Source organism: Triticum urartu, chromosome 5, assembly GCF_003073215.2.
Source record: "Triticum urartu cultivar G1812 chromosome 5, Tu2.1, whole genome shotgun sequence".
NCBI classification, from domain to species: Eukaryota; Viridiplantae; Streptophyta; class Magnoliopsida; order Poales; family Poaceae; genus Triticum; species Triticum urartu.
The window spans coordinates 118,407,035-118,425,735 of record NC_053026.1 but is presented as its reverse complement, the minus strand read 5'-3'; the positions used below and the strand labels follow the sequence as shown (position 1 = coordinate 118,425,735).

The following is an 18,701-nucleotide window of genomic DNA, read 5'->3' as shown; positions in this document are numbered from 1 at the left end:
TTCAATTAAATGTACATCTAAATACATCCATTTTTGGACAAGTATTTTCGAACGGCGGGGTGCTCAACTAAGCAAGCGGCGAAGAATGCCGTGGAAGGTAGCGGAATCTAATCCAAGATCCCACCAAATTGAAGAGGAACACATGGGATTCAATGCTCACCCAGAAGAAGAGAAACAGAGATGAGGTGACCACTAGTGCTCCCCCAATTTACTCACCCATTTGCTTGCTTCCTGCCACCTCAGATAAAGTACGAGTACCTAAATTAACGAAGGCAGTGCGTAGCAGTAGTAGTACCATCGATCGATCGGGTAGCGCCAGCTCATGGCAATGACATCCATTAAATTTCATCACATTAAAACCAGAAAAAGGCAAATTACATCGTTGTCGAACTGAACTCTCATCGATGGATCAGGTGATACATATGTGTGGATGGTTGATGACATGCTAATGCAATGCGTTATTCTGAAACAAATTTATGACTGGGTAACCGATCATGACGTGCCGCCGTCGCCGTTCAGTTCTTGGCTGCTACCGCCTCCGCCTGCACCGGTGCCTCCGTGTTCATCTCCTTCATTTTCTGACCGATCTCGTCGACGGCGGCGGGGGCAGGGGCGACGGCGGCCCCCTTGGGCTTCTCTGCCTCCTCCTCCTTCTTCTTCTCGTCTTTCTGGTCGGCGCTCTCCTTCTCTGTCTTCTTCTTGAGACGTCCGGTGACGGGCACGGGCAGGGCGTCGGTGGCCTCGAATGCCTCCACGGGGAAGCTGCGGGAGAGGCCGCCGATGGCCTTGCAGTGGAGCTTGCCGGTGGGCGGGTCGTCGACGCAGATCTCGTGGAGGTTGACCCAGATGAGCATCTCCTTGGCCTTGACGCCGGAGATCTTCTTCAGGCGGCCCTTCTCGGCGATGGCGGAGACCTCGGTGGCGTAGGAGACATGGCGGCCGGCCTTGGCGAAGTAGTGGTCCACCCGCTTCTTCTGCTTGAGCCACACGAAGCCAGTCTCCTCCACGTACCCGCACTCGATGATGTCCTTGAGCGGCAGGAGGCCGCTGGGGAGCTCCGTCTCCGCCAGCATCAGCCGCGTCTTCTCCTGCCCCGCCGCGTCGCCGGTGTAGATCTCCGCCTTGGCGCGAACGTCGTCGGGGATGAGCATCGGCATCGTTGCCGGCCGGTCGGGTGGCTCAGCCGGAGCTTTGTAGGGTGGTTTCTGAGCTCGCTCGCTTGCACGCGCACGAGCTTCGCTTGCTTGCTGCAGCTGGGAGCTAGTGGGTGCGGCTTGGATGGGTGGAGAAGAAGCGTGTGAGGTGCGTGCTTATATAGGAGATGGAAAGGTGAACAATGATACTGTATGACTGATACGTATGATATGAAATGGCAGTGTAGTTGGGAGTTGTTTATTTATTACAGTAGAGTACTGGAGTATTTATTTATTGGAAATGTTTTTCCTTATCACGCAGTGGAGGACATGCATGGGGGAAGTGTAAATGCTACTCACCTAGCAGAGCACTAGCTGGAGTGGCCATGCCATGCCCCATCCTTTTGCATCTGGATCCATTGATGCATTCAAGAGGGCAGGCATTCTTCACTCAATGGAGAAGCAAGTAGAGCATGAATTGTTAGTTCCTCATTTGTTTGATGTTCCCTGTTTTTAGGAAATATATGTTCTTGTTGGTTAGCTTGTTGCCGACTTAGCCGTGTACGCGTCAAACTCTTCTCTATCTTTTCTTAATCTTTTTTTGAGGGGAAAACTCTTCTCTTTCTGTAGCTTATACTAGAATGGAGGTTGTCTAAGAATGGTTGTTTTGCTTAGGGGGTCTATTAGGTCCCGCTATTTCAAAAGCATATTTCAAAGTTCTAATTTTTTAAAAAAGATTCTACACGTACATATAGGTGAGATCTAAATATCTGTTAGTTTTATCGGTAATGCCTTCCGGATCCCAAGCTCCATCGAGCATAGATTTAAAAAAAAATCAGAAATCATATTTCAAAGTGTTAAAAAAATCCGAAAATAAATATACCTAGGTATTTGTACTGCGTTCCTGCAAATTCTTAGATGTAGTAAATTTTGGTGCGAACAAAAAAAAAATCATGTGCTGCTCGCTAAAAAGTCAGTGATTTTTGTGTGTGTATCGCACGCCAAAGTATTTCACCATGAAAATTTTCAGGAATGTAGTTTAGACATCATATATTTTTGAATTTTACTTGTGTGTAGTTCATTAGGTATGTGTGTATGTTTTTACATAATTTCTTTTAACCTTAAAAACCTTATTTTTGAATTTTGCAAAACCGAGGGCAAGAAATCCACACTCAAGTCTTAGTTGCTAGATAATTTCATTTGTGGGCTTCGCACTCACAAAAAGAATGTTGAACCATAATAGTGAAAAATACATCTGTTATATATGCATGTATTTATCTTTTGAAATAGCACTGAAATAGACAGAATACTTCACGAAAACACACACCAAACCGTCAAGAGTGATATATATTTTGAAACTATAAAATGCGCTTCTATATTATTTGTTTTCCTAAAGGGGCCCAGCAGAATTGAGCTCATTTTGCAATATTCCATTTGTCTATCGCTAAGTTATATGAAACATCTGTATACCCAAGTTACCTTTTTACATGGCTTTACATTTGCATCTGATGTATTTTTCGGGGTTTTCTCCTACGCGTGAGCAATTATTGGTTGATATCTTGCATACAATTATTTGCTAACTTTATCCTACTTATCCATGCTTAGGGCTTGTTTGGGACTGGTCCGCTCCACCAAAATCAGTTTCACTCATTCAAATCTACTTTGGAGCAGTTCCACGCAAGAGTTGCAGCTCCACCAAAGAGAAGTTTATCGTGTTTTGCTTCCAGCTAGCTCCATCTTTAAGAATGAGAAATTTGGTGAAAAAAATATATTTGATTGGATGACGTAGGAAGAAAAAAAGGGGTATCTACTTACTGGTGACAATGGTGGTAATTTCTCCCCAACTCTAGATTCTAGAGTTTTTGGAGCACCCCCAAAAGAGCTTCACAAAAAACAGAGAGTTGTATCAGAGATTCTAGTTTTGCGGAGTGGCATATCATCGACCTACCCTGTTTAATTTGCATTTTTTAGAGCATAGCTGAATTTTAGGGAGCGAAGCAGTCCCAAATAGGCCCTTAGTGCTCCTTCAGACTATTAAGTGGACAGAAAAAAACAAGAAAATAAGAAGCAACTATTTAAGTATAAAGATATGAAACTTTAACTATGTTTGAAAGAACATAAGAGATATTGAGTTTCTTTAACAAAACATTCTAAAACTTAGGTAATTTATATTCGTTAGGATTGAGTATCGGGGATATATTACAAGATCAAAAATTCAATTTTAAAATAAAAGGACACAATTTACCACAAACTTGAATAAAATTGTGACGCCAATGCAAAATTTGCATAGGCATAACACTAAACTTGCACTTTGTCGATACATGCAACAACAACAACTCCGAGATTCTATTACTTTGGATTGAAAAACTAATAGGCGTTGCAAAAAAATGATTTCCTTTGGAGTAGAGCGGCTATACCTTGAAATTTTCTCTTAAGATCTTTTTCCAATGTTAATTGGTATTTGTGTTTTATTTCAAAATCATCTTCAAACTACTTTTCGTTGTTAGATGCGGCTAGACAACGCAAATAATCTTGCAAGCTAACACATCTACCAACAATATGGTATACATCAAAGCAGCATTACTACGCTCATAAAATAAACCATACTCCCTTTGTAAACTAATATAAGAGCGTTTAGATTACTAAAGTAATGATTTAAACACTCTTATATTAGTTTACTAGTTTACGAAGGGAGTACATCGCATCAACAATACATTCTGGCGCAATATATCTCACACGGATACACGTACATATGCACGTGCCTGCACAGTGGCGGAGCTAGCGTAGAATGGGGCAAGGGGAGAAAATAGGGCAAATACCAAATGGTTCCTAGGTACATATGTATCCTATATGGGGATTTATTTTTAATAGTTAAACAAAAAGTCAAAATAGTTAAGAAACTATTTTTAGAATAAAGTTGACTTACTTGCGCACTAGTATACACATTTTCAGAAAAAAGAAAACTATGTTGACTTCACAGTGAAAAAGACAAAATTTATTTGCTACTATAGGTCACTATTCATGCTATTTTGACTGGAAATTTGTCTTTTTTGAAAAGAAGTCAAGGAGGAATTTTATGTTTTTGTCACTTTTCTCACTAGTACAATGGAAGGTCAAGTTTTTATCAAAAATATTTTTAGAAAATTTTGACTTTTTGTTGAATTACTATTTTTTTTTTGCATATAGGGTACATATGTACCCAAGAACCAAAAGTTCCCCTCCGAGAAAATAGCATCTTTCAGGGGGAGCAAATGACTGCAATCTTCTTAATTTAAAGCCTTTAATATTTTTTCACTAAATATGCATGCATGTGGCTCCGCCATTGCCAGCATACATACCTTGGAAAATATCAGATGATATCATTACTCAAGTCCTCCCATTATACCAGTTTAAAATTTTCAATTTTAAATGTGTCAAAAAATTGCGAAATTTTGTATCAATGTTCATCACATATGTCTAACCCCCTAAAAATATTCAGATCAAAACCTGAAACACAAAAGAGAAAAAAAAGAGAGAAATCCAACATGAATAGTGTCAACAAAGACAAAATGATGAATACTGTCAAAACGATAGTATTCACATATGGATTTCTTTTTTCTTTTCTCTTTGTGTGTTTAGGATTTTGATCTGAATTTTGTAGGGGGGTGTAGATACATTACATATGTGATTAACATTCATAATTTCTTTTTAATTTTTTGACACATCTAATATTGATTTTTTTTTAAACTGGTATCATGAGAGCACTTGAGTGATGGTATCTTCTGATATTTTCCCTACATACCTTCTCACAAAGTCTCTAATAAAGACTAAGTCACTAATTGAGTCCAAGGGGAGATACAACGAGGTCACTATCAATGTGTATGTCACCTACCGCCTTGAGAATAATATTTATTTTATTTTAAGTAACACGGTACAAATGCAGAGGATCACACACATGGCCATACACTCACAAATAATCGACTGTAGGTGACACTAGAAAAATAATCTGCACGATGAAACACAAATGACATCAAATCGCATGACACAAGTTACAGCTTGTGTGCACATAAAGTAAAAAAAGTACAGCTTGTGTGTATTGAATGTTATTCTGTTTTTCTTTTCTTTTCTACGAGATTGCGCCGCACTCCAACGGTCCAGTCTCTCTATTCCTTGTCGTGCATCTGGCCGTGCCATGGTTTTGCACGGAATTGAATTGATGTGAAGGAATTTTTTTTAGGGTAATTGATGTGAAGGATTAGTTAGTTGGGCAGCTGCTGCATCGTATTGTCCCATCCATCGCGCACACGATGTGTCGTGGTTTTTGTAGTACTAGTACGATCTAGCATAATAATCCACCGCACTGATTTGAGATCGCACGGTCCGGGACAGCGCTGGCCAGTGCTATGGCCCCCAGCGCCATAAATTGGGCGCAAGTTAAGAGCATTACTAGTAGAACCTTAAACCCTTAAACCCTTACTAGCGTTTTAAGGGTTAAAAATGATTTTTTTGTGCATTTTTACGGGTTGAAAAACAGGGGCAAAGATTAGAACCCTCAAACCCAACCCTTATAACGGAATATTCCCCATGAACGACGTTGTCGTTGCGCACGGGAGGTCGACGGGGCGGCCGCCGGCGACGGGGCGACTAGCAGCGGCGGTCGCGGGCGTGGGCGCGGGAGTTGGGAGAATTTTTCCCTTCCGCACGAGGATAACCGCCGAATGAGGGTTGGGGTAGGTTTTACTCCCCAACCCTTAATTTTGAGGATTGGGAGAGGGTTTGAGGGTTGGACCTTTAAAAAAAATTTGAGGGTTTGAGGGTTAAGGGGTTCTAGTCTATGGCTTTTTTTCGATGAAAACTGTAAAAAAAACAGTTATTTTTAGGGGTCTGAGGGTTTGAGGGCTCTACTAGTAATGCTCTAAGGGCATCCGGCAACCCGCAAAAAATGCCCCCTCCTGAACAAGAGATTAATCCACAGATACGAATATGGGAGACAGCCATCTAATGCTAGGCGCATACATTTTCATAACAATTCAAACCAACTGGATAAAATTCGTGCAAACAAGGCCGGATTTCATGCAAACTCGACTGGATTTCATACAAAATGACGGATTTCATACAAACCAGACGCAAACGGTTACAATTTAAAATATTTTAATTAAAAAGTTAAAAATATATGCACGTAAGGTCGCATGGCGCTCCACTCTCACGACACGGATACACGACACTGTTATATGGCCGATCGCAGCGAATCCCTTCATCACTGGACTGCCGGGAGTTCCGGAGGCATATTCTTCACCCGTATCCCTATGTCTGGCTGCGCCGCTCATCAGAGTGTGGCGAAGAGGGTGCTTCAGACGGAGGGGGGAAGGGTGCATCCGTGGACGCCCAGGCCAAGGTGGTCTAAGATAAAGAAGAAATCGGGCACGTCACCGGTTGTACAAGCCGGCGATGTGCCGGCGGTGGCTTCCTGGGATCCAAGCGGTGACAGCCTTCCCTGTTCTACTTTCCCTCGAAGTTGCCAGCGGATGCGCTGGCTGCGGACTCGTCGATCTCCTTCATGCACATGCCTTCTTTCTTTGTCTGCATGGTGTGGCTACGCGTGCGTCGATGGCGGATGGCACAGTCATAGGCACTGGAGGATATGACGCGGCCCGTCCATGCCCGTGCCGCCGTGCTCCTCTTCGTGCCAGCCTGGAGCAACTTGCCAATCCTCCGCGAGTTGGCTTGGAGCGACGAGTTGCTGAACCACGTGCCGGATTGGGCGGCAAGTTGCTCCGTCAACCTAGGGGAGGAAGGTGGAGCAGCAAGCTGCCTCGCTCATATCCCCGGGCTCGGCGAGCCATCATGCCGACTTTTATGCCGGAGAACTGCTCTTCCTGTCCGTCGGATGCCATCAAAATGGTGGAGAAGATGGTGAAGGAGGAGATGGAGGGAGCGGCAGAGGGGTGTGATTCTTGCCCGACGCCTGCCATCGTTTAAATAGAGGGCAGACGGGAGGAGCTCGACCGGCATTGCATTTAATGCCAACCCGCTCTTGAACGGACGTGTGGCCGGAATAGGTTTCTCGGCTTCCATGCGGGGTTAATGAAGGTGTATGAATGCGGCAAGAAGACGTATGCAACCGGGGGTGCAGCAGGCGGTGCCCTCGGCTGGCGCGCCGCTTCAATGGCGGGGTCAGTGAGAGGTCGCGTTTGTCCTGCACAGTCTTCAATGTGGAGGGCGCGCTTTACAATGGCATGAATGCAGGCAGCTGTCACCTGGCGGGAGTGCGTGGTACGGGAGGGTTTTTGATGGGTCAGGGCGGTCAGAAGCGGGCTTGGGAGCGGCCCGGACTCCCTCAAACCTTCCCATTTTTGTCTCCGGCTTGCATGAGAAATCACGTCCGGACTGCTCCGTGAACTGATACATGTCGACGTTGGATGGCTACTGCGGTTCAGATAGGCCGGTCAGGACGGTTGCGGAAGGTTTATAGGTCCGTCTTGAAGATGCCCTAATAAAGACCTTTAAATCCTAGTTGGAGCAGTAGCCACCGCTCAATCACCACCGGCCATCAGTGAGAGCATCACCGGAGGTACAGTGAGTCGCGATCTCACGGACACACTGTTTTTGTAAGAGCATTTAGACACAGCAAATCCAACCCTCTAAGTATTCCCGGACACGTCTGGACGTGTTAATGACCGATTACTCCTCAAATGTCTGCATCCATAGCTGTGTACCTTATATCCGGCACAATGTGAGAGGAACTACATTGGTCGTCATACGAAACATAGCAACAAAAGAGGCATAGATTCACAGTTCATCGTACCAAAAGAGGCAGTTAATTGCTGGCAAAATGGCATAGATTCAAATTAAAACAACTAAATACTAAAATAGAATAGTGACGAACACGGGCGTTCGAAATCACCATTTCCTTGTCGGTCCTTTGCTCTTGCGGTCAACGGAGCAGTTGTAGCTCTCACTACTGGAATCAGCTAGTTTGCCATCTGCCAGTTCTTTGTCGTCCGCTAGCGGACGGCAAAGAAGCTCTTTGCCATCAGCTTCCAAAAAGCGGACGACAAAGAACTGGCTGATGGCAAAGACCAAGTTTGCCATCAGCCAGTTCTTTGCCGTCCGCTAGCGGACGGCAAAGAGGGAGGGGCCCCACTGACGAACTGCAAAAAAAAACCTAACGGGCCCCCCTCTTTGCCGTCCGCTAGCGGACGGCAAAGAGCAAGAAGGCGGACGGCAAAGTGCCGCGGACGGCAAAGAGGGAGGCCCCACGTAACGTTAACGGGGCCGCGCCCCACACCCCCCTCTCTCTCTTTCTCTCCCACCTCTCGCCACCCCGTCGCACCACGCCCCGCCGCCGCCCCAGCGCCCCCCGCCGCCGCCCCAGCGCCCCCCGCGCCGCCCCGGCGCCCCCCCGCCCCGTCGCCCGCCGCCCCGCCGCCGCCCCGCCCCGCTCCTCCGCCGCCCCAGGCCGCACCCCCCCTCCTCCACCCTGCAGGTGAGCTTCTTCCTTTTTTTCCTTTTTTCTGTTTTTTTAGTTTTAGGTTTATGTTTAATTTAGATTTAGTTTTAGTTTTAGGATTAGTTTTTAGGTTTATAGGTTTAGTTTTAGTTTAGTTTTAGGTTTAGATTTAGTTTTTTTCTTTTTCTGTTTTTTTAGTTTTAGGTTTAGGTTTAGTTTAGTTTTAGGAAAGAAGAAAAAGAGAAAAAGAAGAGATCAGGAGAAGAAGAAGAAGAAGAAGAAGAAGAGGAGGAGGAGAAGAAAAAAGAAGAAGAGGAAGAAGAAGAAGAAAAAAGAGGAGAGGAGGAGAAGAAGAAGAGGAAAAAGGAAAGGAGGAAGAAGAAGAAGAAAAAAGAGGAGAGGAGGAGAAGAAGAAGAAGAGGAAAAGGGAAAGGAGGAGGAAGAAGAAGAAGAAGAAGAAGAAGGAAAAAAAGGAAGAAAAGGAAAAAGAGGAAGAAGAAGAAAAGGAAAAAAACCCGACCCGACACGGTACCCTGACCCCGACCCGGCACCCCTGACACGACACCCCGACCCCGAGACCCCGACCCCGACACCCCGACTCCGACACCCCGACCCCGACCCCGACACCCCGACCACCGACCGACACCCCCCGACCCGACACCCCCGACCCCGACCCGACACGGTACCCCGACCCCGACCCGGCACCCCGACACGACACCCCGACCCGACACCCCGACCCCGAGCCTGACCCGACACCCCGACCCCCCGAGCCTGACCCGACACCCCGACCCCGAGCCTGACCCGACACCCCGACCCCCCGAGCCTGACCCGACACCCCGACCCCGAGCCTGACCCGACACCCTGACCCCGACACCACACCCCGACCCCGAAACAACACCCGACACCGACACGGCACTACCCCGACATCGACACGACACCCCGACCCCCGACCCCGAAACAGCACCCCGACCCCGACACGGCACCCCGACACCGACAGGACACCCCGACCACCGACACCTCCCGAAAAGGTGTTCTTTGGCCTTCCAGAGGCCGACGGGGTCATATATTTGTGAATTATTAGTTAGGTCATATATTTTTCGATTTTGTTATGAAAAACATCATATATAATTGTGTTGATCGTGTAGTTTTAAATGTGCAGTTGTTTCATCGCTGCGAGGTTTGGTGTTCGACGACCTCGCCGTGCGTTTGACGAGCTCTGCCCCTTCGTTCGTGGGTGAGCACAAATGACAAGTCCTCCTCCCCCATTAATTATTTGATCTATTCCGATGAAACTTGATAGCTAGCTATATATGTGTCTTGAATCATCAGTATGCGTAACCAATATGTGTCTCCCGTTCGAAAGCGTCATAGTTATAAATATGCATGCATTTGCATATTTATAACCTTGATTCTTTCGAATTGTCCAACGCTATCCATGGACAGCCCGAGTATGTGTAGATTGGGTTCGTTTTTCCATATGCTTTGCTCCGGATCCGACGCATATATTTCGTCAGTGCCTCCCCTGTTGTTCTCCGGGTACACATCCTCTCTGTTTATTGCAGAGACGTGTATCAGGAGAACAGCGGGGAGGTGCTGCCGAAATTTTGCGTCGGATCCGGAGCATAGCATGGGAAAATAAACCCAATCTACACATACACGGGTGGGATTAGGACCTATCATTACCTATTAGAGTGTAGGTTGCATGGACGTAATAAAATTGACAAAGTAGATCAACTGATGAATATATACATGGTGAATTACATATATAATTGTTGTGTGTCCAGTAGCTCTGAAAGTCAAGATGAGTGACCGTGCTTGGATGTATACCGGTCACACTGGTCAGAACAAATGGAGCGCTGAATGGTTCACAAAAACTAAGGGGTTTGTGCAAGCCGCATTTGCAAATGGCCAAAAGAAAACCTGGTGCCCCTGTTTCCGGTGCGGCAATTGGGAAAAGAAGACAGAGGCTGAAATGGGCAAACACCTGCAGAAGAGTGGTTTTACGCCCGATTATACGGTGTGGACATTTCATGGTGAGTCTGCCCAACGTGACCGAGCTGAGGTGGATCGTCGTCGCACCGACGAGCATGGTACCGGGATGGAAAACATGGTGCAAGGCTATGATGATGCTCGGGATTCGGACGAGGAGATGGAGGAATCTGCAAAGGCCTTCAATGAAATGTTGGAGTCTTCGAAACGTCCGCTCCACGAGCACACTGAGCTTTGTCAGTTGGATGCCATCTCACAAGTAATGGCTCTGAAGGCTCAGTTCAACTTGGGCAGAGAATGCTATGACGCAATTATGACAGTATTTGGACGCTTTCTACCCAAAGGCCATGTAATGCCTGCAAACCTGTACCAGTCGGACAAAATCCTCCGTGCACTGAAGATGCCCTATGAGAAGATACATGCCTGTGAGAAAGGATGTGCCTTATTTAGGCTTGACTATGCGGACTTGAACTATTGTCCCATTTGCAAGTCTTCCAGGTATATTGTGGTAGACAACGGTATGGGTGAGAAGACACAGACCAAAATCCCCGTTAGTGTTCTTCGGTATATGCCAATCGTACCAAGACTTCAACGTCTTTTCATGGTCGAAGAGACGGCCAGACAGATGACATGGCACAAAACAGGCAAAAGAACCGAACTAGATGCAGATGGGAATCTGATGATGGTACACACATCGGATGGTGTTGCGTGGAAAAAGTTTGATGAATTACATGCTGACAAAGCGGCAGATCCGAGGCATCCTCGAGTCGGCATCAGCACGGATGGGTTCAGTGTGTTTGGTATGACGGCAGCCCAATACAGTTGTTGGCCCGTATTTGTCTTTCCACTCAATCTCCCCCCCGGACAGATTATGCAAAGAAAGAACATTTTCCTGACGTTGATAATTCCAGGACCCAACTATCCGGGCAAAAATATGAATGTGTACATGCAGCCGCTTAAGGACGAATTGCAAGAAGCCTGGGATAATGGGTTCAAGACATACGACGCCTTTAGCAAACGGAACTTCATAATGCGTGTCTGGTACATGTACTCGACGCATGACTTGCCGGCGTATGCGCTATTCGTTGGCTGGTGTGTGCATGGAAGGTTCCCGTGCCCCACATGCAAGGGAGCTCTTGAGTTTCGTTGGCTTCAGGCCGGTCGCAAGTTTTCTTGCTTCGACATGCATAGACAGTTCCTGGATCCTCGCCATAAGTTCAGGAAAGACAAGAAGAACTTCATCAGGGGTAGAGTTGTCAAAAACTCTGCACCACCTGCATTGACAGGCCAACAGACCCTGGATCAGTTAAACGCTCTCGAGCCAGATCCACAACGTCCAGGGTACTTCAAGGGGTATAATACTAAGCATGCGTGGACTCACAAAACATGCTTATGGGATCTGCCTTACTTCAAAGACCTCCTTTGCCCACACAACATCGACGTGATGCACACTGAGAAGAATATCGCCGAGGCACTTTTTGGTACATTGTTCGGCATAGATGGGAAGTCAAAGGATAATACTAAGGCTAGAGTCGATCTGGAGGCGCTATGTGATAGGCCGTTACAAAACATGAAAGAACCGAAAGGAAAGCAGAACTGGACGAAGCCAAAGGCATGGTTCAATCTTGGAAGGCCAGCTATGAGGGAAATTCTCTTGTGGGTGCAACAGCAGTTGATGTTCCCCGATGGGTATGCAGCGAATCTAAAGAGGGGAGCGAATCTTGATAAACTGAAGATATTTGGTCTCAAGAGTCATGATTGGCACATATGGATTGAGCGGGTAATGCCGGTGATGTTGCGTGGCTTCATCCCTGAGGATGAATGGCTAGTACTGGCAGAACTCAGCTATTTCTTCCGTGTTCTTTGTGCGAAAGAACTATCGCCTGGCGTGCTAGAAGAAATGGAAGAGTTGGCGCCGGACAAGTTTCTATTTGCTAACTTAGGCGCCTCCGAGATGGTGTGCGGATCGGATGGATTGTTGGGAGGTGTTGGTCGATGAGTGGTGCTCACAAATGGCTAGCCCTCCACAACGAGGCCAAGGACAAACGTGCCCAAATGGAAGGTGTGCCACACCATCAAGGCAGCTCCAACTTATATCAGTTCGGGCGCAACTGGGTATGTGGTTTGCTTCATGATTCATGCAATTCATTCATCATGCTAGCTTGAGCCCTTTAATTACTAATTTTCATTGTTTCTCTCTTTCAGGCACGCTACAATAAGGCGGATAAGGTGCCAGAGGTGTACGACCTGTATGCCATGGCCCACACTGCCTCTTTCAAGAAAGTCCAAGGCTTTCTCTCAGTCTGACCTCGATGATGCAAACAACTTCACCAACATCTCCTCCCACAACAAGCTCGTGAGATATAGAGATGAGGGGAAGGCGAGGAAAGGGGAGGACTTTAACCCGAGCCAGGGTCCCATTGATCCAGAGCTGTTGATGATATCTGGTGGCGGGAGGTCCCATGGCTCCATAGCCATTGGAGATGGACTTATCCGTTGTCCTAGCACTCTCCCGGAGATCAAGGCGCGCCAGTCGAGCTCCGCTCCTGAGATAAGGCCTCGTGAACGGCCAGTGCAACTCGCCATCAAGGTTAGTGATACGTACTCAGTTATCTTTCTTCATTACATTGTGTGCGCTTCGATCAATGATTACAAATGGTCATGTGAGTGGTGTTGCAGGCTGCTATACAGAGTGAGAGAGATAGAACGGAGAAACTTCTGGCGGAGGCGGCGGAGAGGCAGCGGGAGTTGGAGGAGAGGACGACAAAGATGATGGAGGAGGAGAGGGCACGGAATGACATGCAGGCAAGGGCCATGTACGAGCTCCTTGTGGTAAGTTTCTTCTGCAGATTAGCCAAAACATTCATGTAGTGTTTGTCTCATTACTAACTAGTATGACTGAGTCGTCAAAACCAAATGTGCAGTCTGTGTGCGAGAAGACAGGTCAGACCGCTCCGCCGATGCCAGTGATTGCTCCTGGGACCACGGTGAGTTTTATTGAATGGACATTACTTGCTAGCCTTAACATTTGAGTGTCATCATGCTAACAAGACATTGGAAATGATCTTTGGTGCAGCGTAACTCCAGACAAGCATCGCACGATCCTTCTCCAGCTACCGACACGAGCCACCCCGCTCCTACACCTCCTACATCTTGGTAAGTTTATCTAGTGTTTTGCTTAACACATGCATAAAGACCTAGACTTAGCTTTATTTCCTCCAATGCTTACCATAATGACCTAGACTTAGCTTCTTCACCGCCAAAATGACTTAATAAGCTTACTGACCTCCAAAACCATCCATTTTACCTAAGTTAGCTCTAAAACGATCTGTACTTAGCTTACTTATGTCAAAAATTGCATAATTAGCTTAGTTAGCTTATAGACGATCCATTTTACCTAAGTTAGCTTTAAAATGACCCATTTTACCTAGGTTAGCTTATAAATGATCCAGTTCATCCAAGTTAGCTCAAAAATGACCCATTTTACCTAGATTAGCTCCTAAATGATCCATTTTACCTACGTTAGCTTTAAAATGACCCATTTCACCTAGGTTAACTCCAAAATGACCAATCTTACCTAGGTTATCTCATAAACGATCCATTTCAACTAATTTAGCTCATAAACGATCCATTTCACCTAGGTTACCTAAAAAACGATCCATTTCACCTAAATTAGCTCTTAAATGATCCATTTCACCTAAGTTAGCTCAAAAAGATCCATTTCAACTAAATTAGCTCATAAATGATCCATTTCACCTAAGTTAGCTCAAAAAGATCCATTTCAACTAAATTAGCTCATAAATGATCCATTTCACCTAAGTTAGCTCAAAAAGATCCATTTCAACTAAATTAGCTCATAAATGATCCATTTCACCTAAGTTAGCTCAAAAAGATCCATTTCAACTAAATTAGCTCATAAATGATCCATTTCACCTAAGTTAGCTCAAAAAGATCCATTTCAACTAAATTAGCTCATAAATGATCCATTTCACCTAAGTTAGCTCAAAAACGATCCATTTCAACTAAGTTAGCTCATAAATGATCCATTTCATCTAAGTTAGCTAAAAAAGATCCATTTCACCATAGTTACCTGAAAAACGATCCATTTGACCTTAGTTAGCTCATAAACGACCCATTTCAACTAAGTTAGCTCATAAGTGATCCATTTCACCTTAGCTAGCTCATAAACGACCCATTTCAACTTAGTTAGCTCATATATGATCCATTTCATGTAAGTTAGCTCATAAATGACATACTCTTCTTGTTCTAGTCTTCTTCTTGTTCTACTCTTCTTGTTCTAGTCTTCTTCTTGTTCTACTCTTCTTGTTCTAACTTTCTTATTTTTCATTTTGCAGAGATCATTCACTTGACGAAAGCTTGCATAGATGGAGTGCTCCTTATCCCTTTCTCTGTTTCTTTTGTATCGTTGAACTTGTTATGTATGATGGAACTATGCATGTAATATATATGGTTGGATGATGAAGTTATGTGTTGGATATCTTATATGTTTGCTCTGTAATGGCCTTTTGAAATATATCTATATATGTCATCTATATTTGTGATGAAAATTGTTGGATTTAATAAAAAACAGATAAAAGAGCCAATATGCAGGCTCTTTGCCGTCTGCCACCGACGGCAACGGGCTCTTTGCCGTCTGCCACCGACGGCAAAGAGGACACGTGGCATCCAGCTGTGCTTCCTGGGAGCTGACCCATTTGGTCAGTTTGCCTACAGTGGCAGACGGCAAAGACTTTGCCATCAGTGGCAGACGGCAAAGACTTTGCCATCAGTGGCAGACGGCAAAGAATTTGCCATCAGTGGCAGACGGCAAAGAACCTACACTTTGCCATCAGTGGCAGACGGCAAAGAACCTGCCATGTAGTGACGTGTAGATGACATCATACGGCGGACGGCAAAGACACTAGCAATTTTGCCGTCAGTGGCAGACGGCAAAGGCCTGCCTTTAGCCACTTAACAGACTGACAGCGCAATTATTGCCGTCCGCCTTCTTTGCCGTCCGCCGCGCTCTCTTTGCCGTCCGCCGCAGACGGCAAAGACTTTGCCATCAGTAGCAGACGGCAAAGTAGCTGTTTACCGAAGCCTACTTTGCCGGAGCCTTTTGCCGTCCGCGGCTGTCGGCAAAGGCCTTTGCCGTCCGCCGTTCATGCCTTTGCCATCCGCCGTGGCGGACGGCAAAGTAGCTGATTCCTGTAGTGTCTCCGTGTAGACATCAATGGCGGGAGCGGTGTCGTCAAAGTCATCGAACGAGGAGGAGATGATGTTGGCCATCTAACGGACTACACGCGCTCCTAATGCTTTGCTAGTTAGGCGGCTTTCGCTTCGACCGTCGCATTCTCCACCGCTTCACACTCTGATTGCTCGATGCCGAGCCAGAGCGCCTTCATGTTCTTGCGGCGGAGCCACTGAGCAGCCGTCTACACTGTGGTGAGTGAGCGATGGAGGGCCGCAAGCTACTCCTCCACATCGACCATCGGTTATACGCAGGACTAACGCGTGGAAGCTTCCTGCTCCGCCCCATCCTCTCCCTCGCCACCTATTTCTTGCGATGCACACCTTCGATTTAGCCATCCGTAGCTGCGTCACCGAGCGACAGAGGACGGAGCGTAGTTCGAGCTACCACCCTTGTCCACCCGTAACTGTTGCAGCATGATGCGAATGGCGAGCCCCTCAACATCGTCCGCCTTCGCCTCGCGGACAAGGGCGTCCAAATTGATGGGGTCATCCTTGCAATCGGATCCCTGCCGAAGGCGTTGTTGGTGCTCGACATTGTGAGAGGAGGTCACAGAGAAGGAAGGGGAATCAATGGGAAACGGAGAGGAGAGTGAGAGAGTAAGGTACGGTATAGTCCGGGTGAGGACTTTTTAGGGGACGGGGTGGGGTCGATGCAGGACAATGTGGGCCGGTCTGATGTGGCGGATGTGTCGTCCCTCCTCATATCTGCTCTAGATATGTGTTGGATATGGAGATGCCGATTAGCTCGGATGTATAGGGGCCATTTGAGGAGGCCGTATGGATCAAAAAAACTGACTGGTCACTGACCGTGCCGTCCGCTCGGTCAAAATACGGAGTCTGGTTGTACATGCTCTAAGGAAAAATCAAATGCGGTTCACCAAAGTGCTGTCAAATGTTCGGATCGCGGCACTTTTAGTCATCTAACACCATTGTGACACCCCCGATTCGACCGTACACTAATCCTACATGCAAATGTGTACGATCAAGATCAGAGACTCACGGAAAGATATCACAACACAAATCTAGACACAAATAAAATAATACAAGCTTCATATTACAAGCCAGGGGCCTCGAGGGCTCGAATACAAGCTCAATACACAAGAGTCGGCGGAAGCAACAATATCTGAGTACAGACATAAGTTAAACAAGGATGCCTTAAGAAGGCTAGCACAAAAGAAGCAACGATCGAAGAGGCAAGGCCTCCTGTCTGGGACCCCCTAACTACTCCTGGTCGTCGGCGGTCTCCACGTAGAAGTAGGCATCCTCCGGATAGTAGTAGTAGTAGTAGTAGTAGTCATCTGGGGTGGCATATAGCTCCTGGGATCCACCATCTAGTTGCAACAACCGGAAAGAAGAAAGAAGGGGGAAAAGGTGTAGCAAAACAACCATGAGTACTCATCCAAAGTACTCGCAAGCATCAGATCTATACTAAGTATGCATTGGTATCAAATGGAAGGGTTGTATTTGTGGACTGAACTGCAGAATGCCAGAATAGAGGGGAAGGCCTAGCTTATCGAAGACTAGCATCTTCAAGCAGCTCCAAGCATCTTGCAGTATGTAGAAGAGTAAAGAATAGCAGTTTATATTTAACAAACATGTTGTAGTATTAACGCCAAGAGATCCTTCCTCGACTCCCTGCGAGAAAACAATCTCGGAGCCACATATCCATCTCATGTCTCAAGTATCCATTTCTAGTTGTAAAAGATTAGGATACAAGTCTGAACGTCCATTACCGTGAACACGGTATTCGAATATATAACTTCCCTGCAGGGGTGCACCACGTTACCCAACACGCTCGATCACTCTGGCTGGACACACTTTCCTGGGTCATGCCCGGCCTCGGAAGATCAACACGTCACGGCCCTACCTAGGCTCAGCAGAGAGGTCCCCACCGGTCTACATACTAAGTGCCCCGGGGTCTTGGGCCCATCGCCCGTTGCACTCCGGGTCGTTGCGCGCAGGGTGGATACCAGCACCGCCTCGGATGGTCAGCACGATCCAACCGTGCTGCCATGCTGAACTGGACGTCTAACAAAGCTTCGACTGATACTATGATGTCAAGGCCCATAACTATTCTTGCGTGGTGGTTAGTGCGTAAAGGCCAAAAGCCAACTCAGAACAAATACCCAAGCCTGTTAGTGCATTGGGGGCTCGCAGAGACGAGCAGAGACTCACGATAATGTGACCCCGTCGCCCTGCTCGTGGACTTATGGCAAGGGCCCAGAATGCCCGGTCGTGCCTCGTAGAAAACTCGCGGGTGCTCTACAGGACCGCCCGACTTTCACATCAACTCGCGGGTACCCCTCAGGGCTGACCCGACTTCAACAATGGTCTCAAGTAAAGTCCGGGTAACCGTGTGTCCAAACATCAAGGGGAAAACCCGAGGAATCACCCTCGGTGGATTCCACTCGATGTAATCATCAAGGTGAATGTAAGAGGAACCACCATCGAGGTTCACACTTGAGGGGTTGCACGACAGAGTCGTATCGGGAGTGGTCAAGGAGGAATCACCCTCGATGACCACAGCCGAATAGCTACACTACAGAATTATCATCAGGAGTGTGTTATGAGGTATCTCCCTCGGCACTTGATAGTAGCTCTGCAGAGTCGAGCAACAAAAGGGGCGTGATGTGATGTGAGGTGTCGGGTCTGGTCGTCGATCATGTTGATCAAGTCATCGATGATGAAGCAGGGGCAACAAGGACAAGGTGGGGTCACTGATGGATCACTAACCAACCTATTCTATGAAGTTTAGGATAAGTAAGTAAGGTACAATGAGTAGGTTACAAAAGCAGGCTATGCATCAGAATAGGAGCAATCAATTACAGTAGCAAAATCTAATGCAAGCATGAGAGAATGGAATGGGCGATGATCAAAGGGGGGCTTGCCTAGAAGCT

At 46.6% G+C, this 18,701-nt stretch overlaps 1 protein-coding gene across 1 annotated transcript; it reads right to left on the bottom strand.

The window, feature by feature from the left end:
- Positions 1–334: 334 nt before the first annotated feature.
- Positions 335–1,303, bottom strand: LOC125508126. Its single transcript, XM_048672724.1, has one exon. The coding sequence runs from the start codon at positions 1,155–1,157 to the stop codon at positions 516–518; it is 642 nt and encodes a 213-aa protein (XP_048528681.1). The 5' UTR covers positions 1,158–1,303; the 3' UTR covers positions 335–515.
- Between the last annotated feature and the right edge of the window lie 17,398 nt (positions 1,304–18,701).

Coding starts and splice junctions, on each gene's coding strand:
- LOC125508126 (XM_048672724.1), bottom strand. CDS start 1,157: ATGCCGATGCTCATCCCCGACGACGTTCGCGCCAAGGCGGAGATCTAC.